At 39.6% G+C, this 22,621-nt stretch overlaps 1 protein-coding gene across 5 annotated transcripts in view; it reads left to right on the top strand.

Moving 5' to 3' along the window:
- The window catches only part of LOC126366868 (PDZ and LIM domain protein Zasp), a 34,952-nt gene that overhangs the window by 9,124 nt on the left and 3,207 nt on the right, over positions 1-22,621 (top strand). The window contains exons 2-15 of one of the 5 annotated variants that reach the window (XM_050010200.1): positions 1,654-1,758; positions 8,553-8,704; positions 8,954-9,128; positions 9,929-10,059; positions 10,357-10,448; positions 10,756-10,906; positions 12,124-12,312; positions 12,740-12,830; positions 13,227-13,467; positions 14,126-14,149; positions 17,608-17,746; positions 19,432-19,618; positions 19,702-19,822; positions 19,906-20,021. In XM_050010200.1, the coding sequence (XP_049866157.1) occupies positions 1,654-1,758; positions 8,553-8,704; positions 8,954-9,128; positions 9,929-10,059; positions 10,357-10,448; positions 10,756-10,906; positions 12,124-12,312; positions 12,740-12,830; positions 13,227-13,467; positions 14,126-14,149; positions 17,608-17,746; positions 19,432-19,618; positions 19,702-19,822; positions 19,906-20,021 (1,914 nt within the window). Of the gene's footprint in view, positions 1-1,653; positions 1,759-8,552; positions 8,705-8,953; positions 9,129-9,928; positions 10,060-10,356; positions 10,449-10,755; positions 10,907-12,123; positions 12,313-12,739; positions 12,831-13,226; positions 13,468-13,498; positions 17,747-17,947; positions 19,200-19,431; positions 19,619-19,701; positions 19,823-19,905; positions 20,022-22,621 lie in introns of those variants that run through there. The other 4 variants (XM_050010199.1, XM_050010198.1, XM_050010201.1 and 1 more) reach the window with 4 other exon arrangements.

The raw sequence follows: 22,621 nt of genomic DNA, 5'->3' as shown, positions 1-22,621 counted from the left end.
TAAGTACTTAAACAAAAAGTTTACAATCAGAAACGAGTTGTGAAATGTGCGAATGAATAGAACCTAACCACTTGTACGGTTCGTGGAATATTTTGTAGCGAATTGAAAAGAATTGATGAAGATGTGAAGTGTCAGTTGGACAGTGTCACGACCTGCTGATTGGCGCCAATGCATCGGCCAAGGTTGTGGAATGCCGCTGTGATTTCAATACAAAATGCAACAAGGGCAAAACACCAACCAACCAGCTGCATATAAGTAATGCAAGTGCACTTTATAATTATGGTTTTGAAGAAGTGCTCGCCACAAAATGTATCTACAATCTTCCCCTCCTCGATTTCGTAGTGTAATGATTGTTGCCCACATAATTACCTGCGAGGCTGTGGCTGACTGCCCGTAGATAACTATTCGAAGTTTTAAACTAGTTTTAAATCATTAATAAATCGCTCAAGAATTCGTTCGTACCCGTCTTCTTTCATTTTTTGCACTAACTATACAGATCATTGAAGAATTATTCCAAGTATTAAAGTACCTATTAATTCCTACCTAATACTGATTTCTGCTTCGTGATTAGGCACGATTTTTGCGTTACGAAATCCATTTAAGATTATCGCTAGATGATGTTTTCTTCACTATTTCTAGTTTGGTTATTCTTTTTCGATAACAAAAACTCAGATAAGTAAGAAATTTATTTAGGATTCAGAAGAGAAGTAGTATAAGTACTCGTATGTCCTGGTCTATTTACCTAATGCATATGTAAGTATATGAGCGTTATTTGGCACTACCTCTTGAAACAAATCATCTAGAACATAAGTAGATCTACATTTATGTGGGTGACAGTAGCTAATACGATTATGTATTTCTAATACGTAGATAATAAGTAAGTAATATGTTTTTAATATGCCCAACAAGTTTCATAATAAGTACCCAGACTTATATAGATAAATCATTAGGTAGTTATAGTTCACCGGCCAGATAATTGTACTTGAGTAGAAAAAAATGAGAATAGAATAGATACCAAAACGAATGGCCTTCGTTTATTTATTGTGTTAGTTCGTGCAACTTTGTTGACGTGGAGACTGAAGAGAAGACGGCACCCGAGATTGTATCAATAAATTACTTAATCAAATTTGGAATATCACGGAGTGAAATCTCTGGTCGCCGAAAATTGATAAATGAATTTGGTTATTGTTTGTTCCCTGTACATATAAACGAAAGTATTGCTCTCAGCCTCCTTTCACTGATGTCTTTCGGTTCGCACTTAGATGTTGATGTAAGATAAAATAGATCGCACGATGTCTGAATAGTTACCGCGGACCGCGGTCAGCGAGGCTGCAGAGAGAAAATAAATCTTCAATTGGGTCGATCAAATGCCAGGCTTAATGCTTTGGCGTAATACTTAATCGCGCTTTTATTCGGAACCACTTTCCACTTTCATTATTTAGGGAATGATAATTAGTTTTATCTCAGTTTTAAATCAAAAAAGATTAAAATCTTTAAATTGTGCAGCTCGATTGACCGCAGTTCAATGCGATGCGGTTTGATTTATGCCACCGAGTGGTTTTAGGTCAAAGTGAATAAATCGATCGGAGTTGGGTTGGGTAATGTTTGTGTAATATATTTGTGGTGTATTTGATGTGTGAATGATTGTTGCAGATGGCACAGTTGATGACTGTGCGGCTGAACAAGTCGAACCAGGAGCCGCTCGGCTTCCGGCTCCAGGGCGGCAAGGACTTCGGCACACCACTTGTAGTACAGAAGGTAAGTGGCAAACATATAGACACACTAATAAAGGTCTTTGGATGACGCAGCTAAAGTAAGTAATTAGTGGATATTTTATTTGATGGTGTATTCGTGCTAAGCTCGACTGAAATAATCAAAAGAATATCTTTAGAATGTAAGACAACTCAATTCCTGATGTAGGTGTTAGTTAACGGTGTATCATAACAAATGTACTGGATCCATCCTTAGTGACCGTTTGCTATAAAAATATTCATACAATAAATAATGTTGGACTCGTTTTAAAATTAACAAAACGAACGAGTATCTATAGGCCGGCCGCCCACGCGCCGGCCACCGCACGAGCGCGACCGGCCCGATGCGACAAAAAGCCGACAACTGCGATAGCACACACGACCACATACAGTCACTGACACTGCTCTACCCGAATGGAAAATACAATATAAAACCCGATACAGTCCGTACTCAAATACGAACCCACGTAGAAAAGAAAGATCCGGTGTCTAATCCGAAATTTAATGCATCGTTCAATAGCAATTAAAACTAATAATCATGAACACTAACAAAACTCCAATCTCTAGTCATAAATTATCCTCATGCACACCTTTTATTGCTGTCTACATAATAATATTTACGTCTAAGCTTTTCCGGTACATCGCGGAGTGCGGTCGCGCCGCTCGCAGTCGTGTTTTTTTTTGTTGACTACATCACACGACAAGTATTCAATATGAGAACATGATTGGTTATCCAAAGGAGCTTTTACCTCTCATTAACTGTTATTTGTCCTCGTTAATGTAGCTTAGACGTAAGTAAGTACCATAAAAAAACTATGACGAAAATAGATAAGTACCACCTCATCAATCAAAACGTTAGGAGACATAATATTAGGTTCATTCCTGTTAGAATTTATGTAGTAGGTAATTCTAATGATTAAATTGAGTATAATTAAGAAAGACGGTGCTTTTTTGTACTCAGTTGGAGTGGTCCTAGTTTGAAGTAGGTAGGTAATTCTTCAAATTACTTACTTAAGTATAGAAAGTATTTTTTTCAAATACTTTGCCTACTTTTTGATTGGATTTGATCGGCCGTGCACGTATTCAGCGTGACGTTACAATGTCAATAGCAACCCATAATGATCGTAATGATGATGGTTCTAACAGCATCAACGGTACTCTTGCTTGAATTGCCGATACGTCGAGACGATCGGTAATTGAACTAGATAGATAGGATACAAATCATTTTTGGCAGTTCACAGCGTGGTGAATCCCGGATCTATTCAATGATGTTATCGATCAAAGCAGGTAGGTTTACCAATTTAAAATCAGTGCTGAAGATTTTTATGCTTTGTTTATCGTTGCGGATTATGTTTAGGCATTACGTGATGGTGATTCCTCGATGTAAAGAAGTAGTGCCGCGTGCATACCATAGACTATATTATCTGCGATAAATACATCCTTGCGTAGGTACGTGTAAACATCAGACAGTTTTAAGGAAATACGTCTCGTGAAAGCTCGATCGTGGAACATGCAATTATTGCAAAAAAGCTGCAGCTGTGGCCTGAGACTGCGACGAACGAAATCGAAATGAAGCGTCTCTGTAACGATCCATAAGTGTTACAGACGTTTGAGCCTCTTTCGTTATATTGCTGTGAAAATATCCTTTTGATAATGCATAATTTTGAATCTGTTTACGACTAAGTAATTTTGCTTGCACGGAATAAAATACTCGTAATTTTATTCTCTCGGCAACGTTTTATGCCGGTTTAAAAATAATAATTTCACGGGCCTCGTATTGAATGGATATTAATTACTGACACGGCATCATTGTGGTTCGTAAAAAATACCTTCAACTTTCTTTAACATTGCGTGCTGAGGTCGAGGATAAGCTGAAGTACTTATGTTTCATTTAAATCAGACGGACAATAGTAAATAGGTACCTAGCATTAAACGTATTAATGAGTTGATTCATACAGCCGTAAGACTAGGTAATAAAATTGCAAAGTAGCCTCAATACCTGCATGAGAGCACGAGGACGATCCACTAATCGGGACAGGTTTGAGCTCAACTGCATTCCAGGAGCGATCACGTCACCAATACTTTCACTCTGGGCTCGCGTCTGCCGGGCGTGCTCCTATAAAAGTTTTTTCATCTTAATATAGATCAAAACACCAACACTAACGTGGCAGCGGCAGTGTCAATTAAGGAGCCAAATATGGCTGTAACAATGTGACTATTAAGTGCTAACGTAAATGGATTGACCATTTGTGATGTGCGCGTCGAGTGGTGGTTCGCGATAGCCTTAGAGGTGTTTTGGTAAACGTTACTTATTTGCGCTTGTTGTTTCTACTGCAGATGAGAAAGCTGGAGGTATAATAGGTGCCTATAGGTATAGTAAGTAGCTGAATGGTGGAAGCGGGTTGCGAGTGCGGGAGCCTGGTGGACGTTACGCAAGTGCTCGAGTTTGTCGGTCCAAACTCGAACACAATCTGAGTCACGTACTGGCAGGGATTTGTTTTGAAATTAGAACGCCAAGCGGCGACAACAACGCCTTCTATGGATTATAGCTATCGGCATTTTCTAATAACCTAACACCACAGGAATTCAGAGTAGCTACCTACTCTACTATCATTTAAATGTCAATTTAGACCACATTACCGAGCCGTGGTCAGGTCAACGTTCTATTTAGTTATTTAACATGCAATTAAAAGTTCATTACAGCTGATTGTAAATTAGTAGGTACCACATGTAACGTAGGCATTGCAATTATGTCCTACTACACACATTAGACGCAAAGTACTTGCGTATAAACTAACCGCATGCTAGAGATGACGTCTGTTAGGTACCTATAGCTACTTGGTCTTAGATTATAGTGTGATAACTACTAGATTTGCAATGCATATGAGAATACGGAAACGTGTGGAATATACCTTAGTTGCAGAGATATAAAATGTTAATGTAGGTACCTACTGAACGGAATCACTATACTTAGTCTATGTCGGGGCAATGCACGATCGCTGGAAAAAACGAGTAGAAGGAGCACCGGTCGTGCCATGGACTCGTGGTCCATATTTCGAGAGAATAATAGTAAACAATGAAGAAAACATAACACGGCCAGCGTCGGCCGCCTCGCATTAATATCTCGTTCTTGAATGTAGTTCTGGTGCCGTATATGGCCAACGCGTGTGGCGCCGAGATGAAGGCACTGCCATAGAATATTACTGCCCGACCAGCAGATGTATCTTTATATTATTTATCATATACTATATACCTAGCATCATCATCAGGCCTCATACACCTTTTCCAGATGATTTATACAGTGTCTAGGAGGCACTTTTTTCGTGACTATTATAAATTTCATAGGTATATTATTGTTTTAGTTGTGTTAATGTGGAATAAAGAGTTTTTGTATACGTATGAACGATTATTTATTATTTATTTATTTATTTATTTACATTTCACGACTTTACAGTGCAAAGGCGCCAATGCACCGTGAAACTTTAAATATAAACAATAATATAATTAAACATTATGAAAAATTAGGTATAAACAATATAAAACCATATTTAATTTTCACACATCATTCATCTTCTCGCAGAACCTCATACACTCGCGACACACATACGTCCACTCACTCACAAACAGATCACACTCTGGTGCTGATGCAAGGAGTGCATTAAGCATTTGGGTTTTGTTAAATAAGTAATCAAAATACTATTAGGAGTGAGTTCGTTATTTCATACAAAAGACATAAACGCATGCAAATAAGATAATATACTTTCAGTTCATTGTGCAATATCTTTATACGCAAATGTACTTAGTGTCTTGTTCATTATGCTTTAAAGATACGTATAGAACATAGTCAACCACAGCGATCTACTGCGAATTGGTTGATTGAGTGCATCTAAATACCTAGGTATTAAATAAATTTGGTATCAAACGAATTGCACGTCTGTTATCGGTTTTCCTTAGCAGGGTTGTCAACCACGAGGCCAATGTCAACCACTGAGACCGGAAGAAGGCTGTTGTCTCGGAGTATTCACTCCTGACACATAACATACGAGGGGGGAGGAACTTATAAAGCCGGCATTATAGCACGCGCGCTTAAATAATACTCGCGAGCCAACCAGTTGAGTGCTTTGTAATGCGTTCCGTCTTATCGAATGAGTTTTAAACTGTCGTAAAGCAGTTCGAATGTGCGTGTTAAGTTCCCTTGAGTGAAGAAATATTGTGAGTGCTGTTATCTGGCGGCGTAAACAACTAAGCATTTTAATGTAATGTACCTACCTACGTATATACTTATCTAGTCTTCCGTTCCTTTTGTTTTCGTAGTTTAACAAGCGGCAGGTAACTAATTGTCGTGGTAAGCTCCTCGTGTACACAAACGTGAGTGGCGTTTGGCTCACATTCAAAGTTCTTCTGGCTATTTGTAAAGGTACCGGTGATAGCCTATAACTTTTTATTGTTATTTCTGCATATAAATAAATGATTTTAGAATGCTCATTATAAGTTTTCACACTTTAACGATTTGTCTGTTTTAGTGTAACGTCATAATTTAATATGAGTTACTAAAACGTTACCTAAGCGCTCTTCTCGCCTTATAGAATTAAAGTGTTACATGGTTAAGAGAGCACAGCTAGAAGATCTTCCTAAATATAGATACGTAGCGAAATTGAAAAAAAAAAGAGAGTATTCTAATGTAACTTATTTATACCTACATCTATCACGTTGGTCTAACAGAAAGCTTGGTTAAGCGTGGGTCCTTGGTTCATCTTGCGATGGACGTACCACTGACTAGCCCAACTGGGAATATATTTAATTGCGAGCGTATGTGCTTTTATTACAAATTCCTGCTAGAATTATGAGTTATGTTATTTATCTTGCGAAAAGCTATCATTTAATAGGCCATGGTCCAGGCCAGACGGGTGCGCAAGCGCCGGTGTCCAAGTGACGTCACTCTTCCTTCCGCTCCTCCCACCCTGCTGGCCTGCATTCCGCGATTAATGTGCCGCGGTCTGCACTAGGAAACTGGAACGAACGCGATATATTTGTAATATATATAGTAGCATATACGGTTGAACATGTTAAATATCGCCATTGTCCTATTAGTTAATCGACAACTAAGCTATTTACTGCAATATTTTTAAATAAGTATTAAAGGAATTTCAGTTTAGACTGCGCTTTAGTGAGTCAGTAGGTTCAAAGGTACTGTTTATACAGTGTCCGGCTTATGGGCATTTCTACGGGAAGAGCCGATTGAGTGATTCCAGTGAAAAAAGTATCTGTAGCATCTAATTACGTACTTGGAAAAAATACTCACGTATTTATAGGACTCTTGGCTTGGTGGAGAGTAATTTAGAAGACCGCAAAATTTTTATAAAAGCGTCAAAAAAAAATCCCGAAGTTTGAAAACGGGCAGAATTTGGCTTAAAATGACGTGAAGCCATTCCAGAATTGACTCGTTATTGCTACATAACTTTTAAAATACTAGTTTCCAGAACATAATTCCAACGTTCACAGAAAAAGGGATAGTTAATAAAGCTAAATACGTAATTGTGTTTATTGTGAACCCTTTATTTTTAGTACAATAACATATTTTAATTTTGAAGCCAGCATGTGTCTCAATTCGGTGAAATTAAGTTTTTTCAACTTATATCACTAACTACGTGCAGTACTATCATCACTACCTGGTTCCCGTGGAGAGCCAGGTGCGCCCGAGTGCCCGAGATGTGTGGATGGGCGGACTGCTGCATAGAGGAGAGTTTTTCGAAGGGTCGAAATCGGTCGTTTTTTTTGGGGTAGTGTCAATTCTAAAATCGGTGGAAGATATTAATTTTCTTTATGAAGTATTTAATAATATATGTGCTAAATTAATTAAGTAGGTATTTAGGTGATATCTGACTGTATGTTTTGTATTAATTGATTTAATTGATAACTTTACTAGATAATTGATGAAATGTGATTTTTTCTCAATTCGATGGGTCTCAATTCCCTGGAAAATGGGGCACCGAATTGATAATTACTTGCACCGAATTGAGATTTGATATTGTTTACATACATAACGGTTTCATGATATATTGTGCAGGTCAGTTTCAGTCGCAGTACCAGATTCAATTCAAATTCAAAAATATCTTTATTCAGTAGATAACATAGGTACACTTTGAATCGACATTTTTTACATAACGTACGTCTCATCCGCCTAAAACTACTGCAGCTTCTCACAACCTGTATAGCCGGGGAGAAAAAACCTCGGCACAGAGCCCGAGAGTTCTTTAACAAAAAACATAATATACCTTCCTACAGTAAATATCGCATTCGTAATCATTTATTGGTAAGAATTATTACACGTCACATATTGTTTACTTATTACTTTGTTCGTGTAAAGGAACGTATGGTACCTAACTCTGACCTGTCCAGCTATATCGGTTTATAGTTAGCCGTATGCCATAAGTACATCAGTATTGTAATAATAATACCTTCCCACCATAAGATCAATTGCAATTATTTGTTTATATCAGTGAATACGAAGACGCATGGCCTTAAGTAGGTAAACAGTTGATAGGTACATCTTCCGTGATGCAGCTTGTAAGAATTCAAACTCAAAAATATCTTTATTCATTAGGTAGTTACACTTTGAATCTTCAATAATAATATAAGATCGCAAACCTTCCGCGACAAGAAGCACGATAACCGCACTTCCGCAAAAAACGCACGAGCAATGCCGTGTATATCGTACTTAATAGGTACGAGCATTTTTACGCATATCGTAACTGAAAGAGTTTGATTCTGTCCAGAAGCTAAGGTTGTTGTGTGGTGCAGGTGAACGGCGGCAGTGCGGCGGAGCGCGCAGGACTGCAGGCTGGGGACGCGTTGATTCGCGTGAACAGCACCGACGTGTATACGCTGAGACACCAGGAGGCGCAGGACACCATCCGCGCCGCCGGGCCCGTCCTCGAGCTCACTGTACAACGGTACGTCTATCCACTACATTATACAGTCATGTCTGTGTACTGGCTGTCCGCGCTGAGTGGACTTCGCTCGTACCGCTGTCTTATTCCATCCATGAAAAGTCTTCCATGTGGGTCCCTGGGTTTTGATCTAGTAGGTCTACTGTGGAAACTTTCATCAGCAGATTTACTTTACCTACGTATAGGTAAATAGCAATACTTTAGAGTATTGATAAACCTTCAAATAATGATGGTAATAATGCTCGCCCACAGTGGCGGTGGTACCTGGCGCCCCTCAGTGACCCCAACGGGCAGTCTCCCGCGGCCGGGTTCGCGGCCCCTGGGCGGCACCCCCACGCCCGTCACCAACACCTCGCTGAAGGCCACCCCTCAGCCGTCCCGCGCCTTCGGCTCCGGCCACAACAATGTCGCCAAGCCTTTCGGTTATGTAAGTACTTCAACAGTCATAATGCCTATATTTAAAATATCTAAACAAATTATGTGATTTTTATGAACAAAACCTTGTCATACATTTGTTAGTTTCACTTCGAGTGAAAATTGTAAAAAGGTCTATTTTTGTACCCGGAAAGCTAGCGCAGAGCTTTGACTTGAAATATAGTTCGAAGACATAGTTGTAAACTTAATGTAGGTACGTATTTACCTACTTAACAAGAAGCATCAATAATTTAAAGCCCATAATTTACTTCCGAAGAACTAATAAGATGGATCGACTTGTTGAATATAAACCGGGCCTAGTGAATTATTTATAACCTACCATTGTGAAACGTAAAATAGAAACCGTAATACATCAAGATACTACGAAGGTAAAAACGAGGACAGCTGCGCGTCGGGAAACCGGAAGCTCACCAAATTGGCAGGTTGACGGTCAAGCCAACCCCGCCCTTGGCCGGTTTTAACCTCGCTGAAATACCGACTGCTTGTGCCAAAAGAAATTATTTTTGAATTCTCTACAATTTATGTAAGAACTACATAACAAAAGTCGATCTCTCTATTGACGTAGGTAAGATCTGTTTTGATGCACGAACCGCATCTTCTCTTTTAGGTATTGCGAATAACGAAAGTCTGGAACACCTTGCAGCAATTTGTTACCAAAACATTAAGAGTGAAAAATATAAGCATATGCTAGGTAAGCGTGTCGCCCATAGGCCGCATTGTCACTTCACCTGCGATCCTAAATAATAATCAAGCGCTTAGTATTGTGTAACGAGGAATATGGGATGTTTCCAGATGAATGGCAGCGACAACGTCAAAAGCATAGTAAACAAGCAGTACAACACGCCTGTGAAGATGTACAGCGACCAAACCATTGCTGAGACCCTGTCTGCTCAGACAGAGGTGCTCGCTGGAGGAGTCCTCGGGTGAGTCTGAGTCTGTCTCCTTATTTCCTCCTTAGAATATCTAAGAATGTCACCCGAACAATCCCGACCCCAATTCCTACGCGGAAAACATTCACGTTTTATTAACAATACTTACAAACTGTTCGTGTACTGTGTTCGTCGTTAGTTACAACAATAGAATGCACTGCACTGGATTTCTGCTCTGTTTTATTTATAAATGTTTCGGTCATAGTTACATGTTGATTGACTTATAAAGCCTAAGTTTTAGTTAGTTTGGATTAGACAACGACGATGTGAATAAGTGTGTTTGTTTGACAGGGTTAACTTCAAGAAGAATGAGAAGACTTACGATGCGGAGAAGAGCGCCGTGTTCAAGGTGCTGCAGGAGGCGGAGAACGATCCCGAGCCAGGTACCACACATCATGACGATTACCTAAATAAAACGATATGTTTTCCATCTGCATATACCATGTCTTCATCTAATTTGGTACAACTTTCTCCTTTCATTCAACAATCATTGTGTAAATATTTCATATTCCGGCTAGTTTTCAAAATGTTTCAAAATTGTTTACCGAATTGCTTAGGTACCTACATAGGTACTGAAAAAATAAGAAAGAAGAGAACATCACTTATAACCATTCTCGATACATTATATTTTCAAATACTTACCACTTGTTTAAAGTTGCGATGATGAGTATTATCAAAATTGGCTGATAGTAGAAGTGGGAGCCCCGGGTGGCGGCGTGCCGCCGGTGAGCGGGCTCCGCCACGTGCAGGCGCCCATAACGCGGCCCGACGCGCCCATCAACAATACGGGCGGCCTACCCCCCGGACAGAACATTTGCGAGGAGTGCGAACGACTCATCACGTAAGTCGGACGACACGCGCGAGCCGGCACGGTAGCAAACGTCGTCGCTGGTCCATTCGAATGTAAAGTTCGGACTCACCAAAATTTACGTTCGCGTTCCGGATAGTATCGGCATGAGTCGTGTTTGACCCTCTCGTCGATTTCCCTAGAAACCTTCCCCATCATCTTCCGCGACAGTTTATGTCCTTTATAAATAGGTACGTGTTGATAATCTGTCTGAATGATTTCGGATCATGGTTTGTGATGCGAAATAACGATATGTTGCGGGCCGGCAGAGCCGTCTCACTTTTACTCGCGGGCGAGCGTGGCGCGCGCGGGCACGCCGTGCAGCCTGCACCGCACGCACCGCTCGCGCTCGCGCACGCCGCGCGTGGCGCCCGGCACGCCGCAGCCGGGCCCGCCGCCGCCGCCGCCCGCGGCGCGGGCCTCGGCCGGCACGCAGACGCCGGCGCCGGAGCCCGAGCAGCCGGCGGCGCCGCCACGGCCCGGCATCCCGGTGGGCTGCCACCAAGTGCTGCCCGACGGCCGCCTGGCGTTGGGCGCGCCCGTGCAGCCGCCGCCCCAGGGCACTCTGCCCGTCGTCAACGACACCCCCTACTGCTCCGAGTGTAACCGATACATTATGTAAGGCGCCCCGGAATGCCTAGACGTATTTGCGACCGTGTCGACTTGTGCTCTAGTTCTATTGTGTAGTAGATTTACATGTTGTTCGATGTTTTCATGATGCGGCTCCTTTTCGTTAGTTTCTGTAAATACCGTAATTGAAATGCAGAAGGGGCCGTATATATATTCGATTTAGTACACATATACTTACGTGGATGCAAGACCGAAAATTCCGGAGATAAATCACAATTATTGCAATACGACCTAAGTACTATATGTGTACTAGACGAGCGTTCTGCTCATCATTATCATGTATTAATAATCTTCATTCTTGTCATATTTCTTCTAGTAGTTAGGCGGAATGAACTCTATCTGTCCGTATATACTGGATTATTTTGTAAGCCAGCACTCCGCATGCCTTCACTCTGCTGCACAGCGTAGTCGTGCACTTGTGTAGCACGAGTTATTTGGTGAGCATGTGCTCGTAGTACTACGATGATGGTTCCAGTTGAATCACCAATCTATTATTTGTTTCGTGCTATTTTTCTTGAGTCTATCATAGCATCGTTTTGGCTCACATTTAGGCGTGCAATAAAAATATGTTTTATGCGTAGCGGCGTGTTCGTGCGCATCAAGGACAAGAACTTGCACGTGGAGTGCTTCAAGTGCTCGACGTGCGGCTCGTCGCTCAAGAACCAGGGCTATTACAACATTAACGGCAAGTTGTACTGCGACATCCACGCCAAGCTCGTGGCCCGCCAGAACCCACCTGCGCCCAACCTTGAGCCTGTCACCGTCCCGCCGTAAGTTACATTCTTACATTAACTTTGTTTTACATACACATGAGCTCATTAGTACGTTCTCAATAAACGGGTACGGGTAAAACAACAACTCTACGTAACATAAGCTCACGACTATATCCCGATTATTCCCGATTGGCATAGTCAAGATGAACTAAGTTCCCACACCTTACCAAGCTTTCTGTTAGACCAACGTGCGATAAGTGGCAAGCCGTATCGCCGTCTATAGATCGATAGTCAATTGGGTTGGTGAAAATTACATCTCCGGTACCGGGGATCGTACCGGCACTCACCGTTTTAGAAGCAGCAGTGAACCACAGAACCACAGTGACTATACTTTCCTTTCTATAAAGTATTTATTTATTTATATATTTTTTCTATATTTATTTAATAATATTGTTTAAAAACAGTTTGTATGAATTTATTCCAGTGGTGGACGAGTGCCGACTAACGCGTTCACGACGCCATTGCCGCCGCTTGCTACGAACAATTATACGAATGGATCATCATCCATGTTTAGCGTGAGTATAAACATAGCATATCGCTTGTATCCCCTAAGATATTATATACCCATATATATACATATACCCATGCAGAGGTTTTTAGTCACCCACCCCTCACCAACTATTTTAAATCAAATAAAATAAGTTAGAACAAGTCTATTGTCATTTACCGGGCACAAGCCCTGGAAACCACGTGATATCAATTATCTATGGTCCAAACATGAATTCGAACTCAAAGTCGAATTCAACGGTTTAGAGCCCGTGCCGGACTTCAAACCTATCATAACAGACCTAATGTCATACTCCAGATTCAGGTTTCACTATCACACGTTCAGCTAAATGTTAACATGTAATAGATTTACCTGTTTGGTAGCTATTAACTTCAATCAATATCATACCTTGTATATAACACAGCCATCGAGCAACCTGTCCGGGCCGAAGCCGTTCGGTTCATCTTTGGGCTCAGCGTACTCCCCGTCGCTGTCGCCGCGTTCGGCGCCGCTGTCGCCGGCGCGGCCCGTGGCGGCCCCCGCGGCGCCGCAGTACGCGCCCGCGCCCGCCCCGCAGTACAGTCCCGCGCCCGCCCCGCAGTACGCGCCCGCACCGCAGCCGCCCTTCGTCCCTTCCACCACGCCCGCCGCACCCTTCGCGCCCAGTAAGCGAGTCACTTTTGCTGTCTAATCAGCCCCACCTTGTTAAAACTGTCACACTATATCCTCTTCGGTCAGTAATTTAATTACACCGCTGTTCAATTGTAAAGTAAGTTTTTAAGAAAAACATTTTAATAATTGCTTTTAGAACATTTTTTTGCATTTTTATAGAGTGACAATTTTCAATAAATCATATTTATGAGTGGTGTTGTATGAAAGTGATACTTTGTCTAGTCAATTCGCAATTTAGCACTTTTTTAGAATATGTGGACACAAAATAATACCTATACATTAGAATAGTCTTAGTATTAAAAGCTTTTAGGAAAGTCGTAACGTGTCATCCCTATACATCATGTACAAAAGAAGAATGCCAAACAGATAATTTCAATAAGTATAATGTATTTTGATTTAAGACAATGGGACCTAAGATACACACGTATAAGTATATAGACACATTAACATAAGTAAAATGCATTTTCCAACTTGTACTTTGTTAAGCAATTGTTTAAACATAGGTGTATTAATGTTTTAGCTAAAATGTATTTTAATAACATAAGTAGTTAGGTACTAAACATGAAATTATTCTAGTCAAGCAAAGAACATAATTTATAAATTAACGAATTGGCTCGTATTATGGAAATTAAAATTATTTATTTTCGACAGAGGCCCCAGGTTCCATTTTTAAAGGTAAAAAGTAAACAGGATTTATAAATAGAGCTGCTGAGCTTTTAGCTACTGTATATGTGTGAACATCAACATAACGAGTATGCGCTACGCGGGCAGCCAATGTCAGTCGCAGCATTAAAATAACTACTTTCCTGGCACTGACACCAACCGACTCATACGACACCTACTACGTAGTATCTGCGACTACAACTTCATACATTTAACACAGCTTATTTTAAATGTTCTGCAACATTTGCTTTATCTATAGGCTTTTTTTACAAAATAACTAATACTTTCTTTCATTTATTTCTTCCTCCCCAACCACTCATTACCTAAAATTAATGAACTAATAGCTAAAAATGTGAAAAGCGTAGTTTGGCCTCCGCCAAATCCACCAGAAGACGAACTCCCAAAAACAAACTTTAATACAAAAATAATAGACACTAAAGTAAATGTGGCGCCAGCAATCGTCGCCCCGACAGCAACTGTCGATAACAATACAATGAAAGTGGCGAATATACAACAGCAATCTGTACAACAAACATTCTCCACGTCACAACAAATGGCAGAATTCAGTTCAAACGTTTCTTATACATCTGCTACAATGGCAACTTCTACGGCTACTTCCTCCAAATCTGAATCGATAGTGCGTAGTGAACAGTCAACGTCGGAACAACTAAAGCAAGAAACTAGTAGTTGTACTGTACAGTCTGTTTCTCAACAGTCTTCTTCTCAAAGTCAGAGTATGGCAGTTTATGAAACCCAATCAGTCCCATTAGAAGAAAAGTCAAACGCGAACGCGGCGGAGAAAACGACAGAATCTATTCAAAAGATAGAAAATATCAAAGTACAGGAAGTAATAGAATTAAAATCAAAAGAACAAATACAAATGGAACAAAGTGTGGTCGAGGAAACCCAAATAGAAGAAAATCCCAATATAAATAAACTTGAGGATAAAAAGGAAGAAGAACCAGTGACGAAAACAGACACAATAACAACAAGCAAACACGATAGCGAGATCAAACAAGCTAAATTGACCTCGCAATCTGAGACAAGAGGCTCTGAAACCATTCAACAAACGATCGTTGCAAAACAAGCTGAAAGTGTACAAACAATATCTGAGCAAACAAAAGTGACTAATACAGAAACTAAACCTATTCAAAGTCCAGAAAATATAAACGCTGCAAAAAGTGATACTTCATCAGATCAGCAAAGAATGGTTACAGAGAATATTTCCACTTCAAAACAATTTACGGAGTCATCTAAAACATCTGAAATCAGCACCATAAACGTTGAAATCCCTCCAATTAAACCATTACCTCCTACTTCTATTCCAAATACTGTACCTCGTGGTTTTGTTAGATCTATGGTTGACGCATTAACAACTGCGCCTGACAGACCCTATTCTCCTTTACCAGCTCCAACTCAACCAATAATTCCCTTTACTCAAACGAATATAACGGAGGAAAACCAAATACCTGCACCTGCAGAAATACAAAAAGAACTGCCTCCACAAGAAAAAATGCCTGAACAACCATCTCCAATGTTTGCACAACAACCTAAACGTGGAATAACTCCTATACCGGCTCTTAAGACATATAATCCACCAGAAAAAATGGAACCCACAATACCAATGCCCCAAGAAACAAAGCCATATATTCCACCTGATTTTAAAATAAATATAGAACCTAAAATATCACGAGATAAAACTTCTTCACCTATGGTGGATGCACTCACAACTGCACCCGAACGACCGTTTACGCCAGTTAGGGCTCAACCTATAGAAAGAGGATCTCTAAGAGATGCCCTTACTATTGCCCCAGACCGGTCTTACAGTCCACTTCCTCTAAATATAACTAATCAATCGAGTCATTATACTTCGACCTCAACCGTGAAGATGCAGTCTACTACTTCAGACATCGTACGTCCAATAGCAACTCAGACATTAACACAAGTGACTGATCATATGCAATCTGAGTTTTCGTCTATGCAAAATACTTGTAAATTACAGTCTTCCTCAGATATTTCAGCATTTAGACCCGTAGCAAAACAAGTGTTTCCACCACCACAGCCGGAAGAATTTTGTATGCTAGCTAGTTTCCCTCCTATAAGTACGGAATTAAAGACCAGTTTTGAAAAATCCCGTTCCGAGCATCAAACAATGGTTGCGGAATCAAAAAGTATGCAGCAATCGACTATTACAACTAGCAGCATGAGTACGCAGGGTTTCTCATCTGTTAAAACAGCTCAAAGCTTTTTTGAACAATTAGATCAAAAGGAAGCTTTATCGTCAACTTCTGTAAGATCTAAATCTGGATTACAGAAACCTGACAAAATTCCTTCATACCAGAAGCATTTCGACCAACTGCCCTCACAAAGGGGCATAACTCCAGAAGTTTGTAATGCACCTGCTGTACTTCAAAGACCCGTTACTCCAACTACAGATCCTCCAATAAAACCTCGTGACAAATCCCAAGAACCAAAGTCAGTGCCAAGTTATACTAAGGCACAAGACGTATCTACGTCTAAAATGCCTCAAATTAAAACTCCTGTTCCGCAAATACCTTCACAATTCCGTAAAGACACACCCATATCAATGACTTTCCAACCCGTGACAGATGAAAATATTATGAGAGCTTCTCCTGCTCGAAGCCGGCCTACTACGCCCAGTTTAATTAATAAACCTGCGCCCATAATTCCATATTATCAAATGAACTTAGTGACTGTTGAACATTTGGCACCAGATACTAATTTGTATCAACCTTCAAGTCCAGAAGCTAGTCGATCTCCTACACCGAAACCAAGATCACGTTCCCCAGCTCAAGGCCCCCCACCAAATCCTTTGAAAGCTCAAGCTCCGCGAATCAAAGAAAGTACCCCCCAACGACAAGCTGCTCATTCACTTTTATCACAAGCTACTTTAAATCTTAGAAAAGAACATGAAATAGCAAACAAAGGATTCCAAAGCTCCGTCGAAGTCTTCAACGCATCAGGCGCTAAAAATTGGGCTCTAGATCAACCATCAGTTATAAAAGAACAAAGACAATCGAATGTTGGATTTCAGAGTGAAAGTTATAACAAAGGTGACATGAAAATAAAGGAAGACTCAGCATTCAATCAGAATTATGGACAAAGGCAAATGCAATGTCAAAACGTTACTGAATACGGAAGCACTACGGTACAAACAACTAAAAAATCTTTTGAAGAATTTGAAAGAACGCAATCAGCGAAAGTTATAGAAATCCGAACAGGGGGTTCGTCTTCTTCTGGTTCATATCAACAAATTGAATCTAACGTTCGACCTTCCCAAGTCAGTTCTAAGCAAGTGTTCCCACCTCCCGTTATGAGTATGCCAACTCCCCAGAGTTCATCATTTAACTTTGCTAATGAAAACGTTGCCTCCGCTAGTAAAACAATAGTAAGCCCTTCGACGTCTGGTGCTAACCAAGGCCCAGTGTGTGATCCTACCCCATCAACAGGTTCTGGTGTAGGCGCTGCCGGTCGTGGCAAAACTTTTGGGGTCTCATCGGCCCCGAAACGTGGCAGAGGTGTCTTGAACAAGGCTGCACTGCCCGGCTCTCGAGTCCCTCTTTGTGCTTCCTGCAATGGAAACATTAGGTGATTCAGTAAAGAAAATGTGTGTGTGTGTGTCGCATGTTATTTGAATGATGAGTTAGTTGCAATTGCAAATTAGATTAATGTCATGATATCGATTACTTAGTAGGGATATTTGTGGGCCTGTTTACTGTTTTCTAAACAATAACAATAATAATATTTGCTTTCAATGTGTGTTCATTTGATTTTTTGATTTTCTAACAGTTAATGAATCGCAGACTCACAGCAGCTTTCTTAAGACGGAGTTCAAAAGTCCAGCTGAAGAAAGACTTATCAGAAAAATGGCTAAAATGGCTTTAAATGGATACGAAATTGGAATACAGCGTAAAATTAAGCCAGCTGATCACATTCAATCAATGGCAGACAAAATACAAGATACTGTTGTTACCAAACATCCTTTGAATACTGACAATATATCTTCCGGTGAAAGCAGCCATGAAAACACTTTGAAACGTCCATTGCACAAAAACTTTGACAGAGGATACAACACATTGGACAGTATACAGAGCATTGGCGATAAAATTAAAGATACCATAATTAGCAATCATCCTGCGACTGTCAACAATTTAAATACTAGTAACAATAGCATGCCTCCTCCACCGCCGTTGCCGACTTCTCCGATACCTACGTTTAACGTTCACAGCACACCAATTGTTCCGTCCTCGCTGAACGTAAACAATACAAAAAAACAAACTGAATTCATCACTAAAAACTTATTCAGCAACAATGCAACCGATACGCCGACAAAAAATTTCGAAAGGGGTATCAATGGTAATGGATATTCAAGCAGCGAGGACTCTCATAAAGACAAGAATGAAAATAATTACAATAATACTTTACGAAAAAGAAACGAATTGGAGAAGAATTTCTTAAACGGCATAAATACGGCGTCTCAAGATAAACCTGACTACAAATATGATAACGGGTCTTCAAACACCATGAGCAAGAGAAGTATTTTCGAAAAAAATAATGGTATAAATGGTTCCAACAATTTTGATGAAAGAATCGGTAGGAATAACGAGAAACGTAGCAATGACACTATTGATTCTAATAATCTAAAAAAACCTAGTATGTTTGAGAAATTAATTGCCGCTGACAACGGGATTAGCAACACGGGAAAAAATTATGAAACAGCTAAAAAACAAAACTTACCAAGTAACTTATACGACAACACGTTATATACATTGAAAACGAACGGGACTAAAATAAGTACGGAAATAGAAAATGCCACAAATAAAGAAATGAATGACATTAAACATTATTGCAACGATAAAGGCGCTAACGATGATACTGAAACAGAAACAGTTGTGAAACGAAGACAAAAGAAAACTGATCGAAATGATGATGGGCGCCGAGATTCGCACATTATAGCACGCCCTCTGAGCACAATGACAGCCGCTGATGTAGCTGACGGTCATTACCCTGTATGTCACAAGTGTGATAAAGCTATAACCAGGTAATGTATTTTATATTTTGAAATATGTAAAACCTACAAGGCAAGTCATAAACTACAGTAAAGTCATCAAAGTAAGTCTAGCGAGAGCATGTAAAGCACGTGTTGTTTTATGTTTAAATTAACGTATTAACAGTAGGTATTCGTATGATTTATTGTAAATTACATTGCAAAAAAATCAACAATCTTTGAAATGATAATGAAGGTTTATTAACTCAAGATTCGTTACAAACAGGGGACCTTTCATTACTGCATTGGGTCGTATCTGGTGTCCTGATCACTTCATCTGTACAAACGCGACGTGCAGGCGTCCGCTGCAAGACATCGGCTTTGTCGAAGAAAATGGCCAACTGTACTGCGAGTTCTGCTTCGAGCAGTACATCGCACCGGCTTGCGACAAGTGCCACGCCAAGATTAAAGGCGTTAGTACCTTTTACAATAAAATTAAAGCTATTTCCAACAAACGAACAACGTTTTCATAATGTGATTTAATTTTGTATTTCAGGATTGTTTAAACGCTATTGGCAAGCACTTCCACCCAGAGTGCTTCAATTGTGTATATTGTGGAAAACTTTTCGGTAACAATCCGTTCTTCTTAGAAGACGGTCTGCCATACTGTGAAGCAGGTAATTATTTTTTCCATGTCTTTCACATTATTATTTAAAAGTATGAATAGAAAGAGCAACTCATATGTATGGTATATTTTCAGACTGGAACGAGCTATTCACAACAAAATGTTTCGCCTGCGGGTTCCCCGTGGAGGCGGGCGACAGGTGGGTCGAGGCGCTCAACAATAACTACCACAGTCAGTGCTTCAACTGCACGGTGCGTATGATGCGAGCCCTACTAAATACACACTCACATACACTATGACACATTTTTGTTAATTGGTTGTTTGATCTAAGGAAATTAAAAAGAAACTGAAAATATTTAAGATATAAAAGAACAATGTTGCGTCAATAATCTCGATACCATCTACATAATAAGACGCTGTTTATTTCTCTTAAGGTGATTCGTTTTCCATACAAAAGTTGATGCAGTGCTACAGGAAAACGGATAGAGGAATATTGTTATAAAACCGATAAATAGTAATATTTTGGTGTATTATTTTCGCAAACTAACAAAAATTTAGGGTCCGAATACGAGAAGTACCATATTTCTGACCCTCAATTTTGATCAATTCTACATTTGTAGTGGTGCAGATTACAGTGTATTTGCTGAGCGTGTAGAGGTGTCAATGTTAGTTTGTGTGCGTGATAGTTTTTTATTTTTTCTAAAGGCTTTGACTACTTGACAAGTGTAATAGAATGTCAGTGACAATTTATAAAGAGATTTTGTATGAAGAGAATAAATATAAATAAAAAACTAAAAATACTACAATCTGAGAAAAGGAATATTGGAAAAATATTTTTGTAATAACGTATCTTATTTAAACATTTTTAAATAATGGGTAAATACCGTGTTTTAAAAGAGGACATATATTATAATAAAAAATCAATACATAAAATGAAATGGCTGTATGGGCATAGTTCCCTTTGCCTTACCCTTCGGGGAAAACCAAATCAAAAAAGAAGTTGTTGCATTTGCCGGCCTAAATAGTAGTCATTTATAATTAATTGTTTTTCCATCCAACATCAGATTTATTTATATTCTCTTTGCCGCGGACTTTTTGGTGGGACCGGGAACGGGAAGGTTGCTTTCTTCATTGAATAATCTAAATAATCAATACGAAGTGGTGTTTTGTGGTTAATGATCACATTAGTCGGAAAACATTCCCGATAGTATTATTAAATCGGAATATTCAATAAACAATGGCCCCGATTCCTGCAGACATCTCTTAATTTTACTTTAAGTTATACCTGTCATTTTCTTATCCGCCGAAAAGGAAAGGGACGGATGATTGACAGCTCTTAATTTTAGGAAGAATGAGTAAATAAATGAATAACCCGGGCGAATTTTTAGACGGTTGTTTTAGATTTGTGCTTAAAATTGACGTGTGTTCCATAAATTTTATGCTTGTCGATTACCCGTCCCTTTCCTTTTCGGCGGATAAGAACATGACAGATATAACCTAAAATAAAATTAGCTGGTATTTACAGGAATTAGCACCAAAGTGTACCTATCTATTTTCGCTTTGCGCCAACAAGCCGCTTACTTCGTTTGGGGTTCGGAGTAGGAGTCTGCTCCGAGGGTGGGGGCTTAGGTTTCATCATTTCATTAATCATCATCAAGAAAAAAAAACACAAGACATGGCTGTATGTTCATAGTTCCCTTTGCCTTGCCCTTTGGGAAAAAAAATAAGATAAATTTTGAAATTCTTATGTATAATAAACAAACATCACAGACATCATGACAGATCTAAAACTAAATAAAATCCTTTTTCTTTTTTCTATTTGACTTATTTATGAATTTTAATCAAGAAAACGTGATAATAAGTTCGACAGCAACCAGTTCAGGTCCCCGAAACAGCCCATTTCAGGCCGCGTATATATGGAAATACTACTTCAATACGTCCCAGCCTCGTCTTTTTTTAACGTCCTCGTTATAAAAAGACGTCCTAACCTGAACTAACTAACCTAACAATAAACACCACGCGTAAATATATGTCCAGAAATGCGCTGTGAGTTGTCTGGACTGGGCGCGAAAACACAACATAGAATTCGATTAGGTGCTAAGTGTCCCGCATGCTATCACCAGCTGTCACTGACATACGTATGAAGTCCTGCGGATTTTATTGGAACTAAATGACAAGTCATAATAATTATATGCGGATACTGCGACATCAGCGCCGTGCTTGCGGGACGTCCTGAAGCGCTATCTTTCAAACGCGATGCGACAAAGTTTGAACCTACGCAATTTAGGAAAAATCTACCTTATTATTACTGTACTGTGATCGTTATTTGTAAAATCATACAATACATATACACAATTCTTTATACACAATATAATTATTATGACATATTGTGGACTTTTCGGTATACCTACAAAAAAGGAACAATTCAACCATACGTTGTTTTGTTATATCTCAATGGGCTCAGGCAGCGTTTTCGCCGGAAGCTCCAAGTCGGCTATATTTGTAACGATAATTATGTTTGACATTCATCATCATTTTTGAACCATTTTATACAAAAAAAAATACTTGTATAAATTATAAACCCTAAAGCACGCCCATGAATCACTCTACTCATTGGTGAAAACCGTATGAAAATCCGTTCAGTAGTTTTTTAGTTAGCCGCATGTTCACTGATGCGATTAATGCCTGTTAGAATTTTACAAAATAAAAAATACGGAAATTACGGAAGGTACTTTAGTGCAAAGTACATTATTGTATAATTATAATATTATTGGTAAAAGTGATACTTTTTGAAAATTCCGTAACAAATAGACGGGTTCGCCAAATTCAATTGTAAAAAAAAATACAAAAA

Source organism: Pectinophora gossypiella, chromosome 5 (genome assembly GCF_024362695.1).
Source record: "Pectinophora gossypiella chromosome 5, ilPecGoss1.1, whole genome shotgun sequence".
NCBI classification, from domain to species: Eukaryota; Metazoa; Arthropoda; class Insecta; order Lepidoptera; family Gelechiidae; genus Pectinophora; species Pectinophora gossypiella.
Note: the sequence above shows the minus strand (reverse complement) of the source record. Positions and strands in the feature narration are given on the sequence as shown.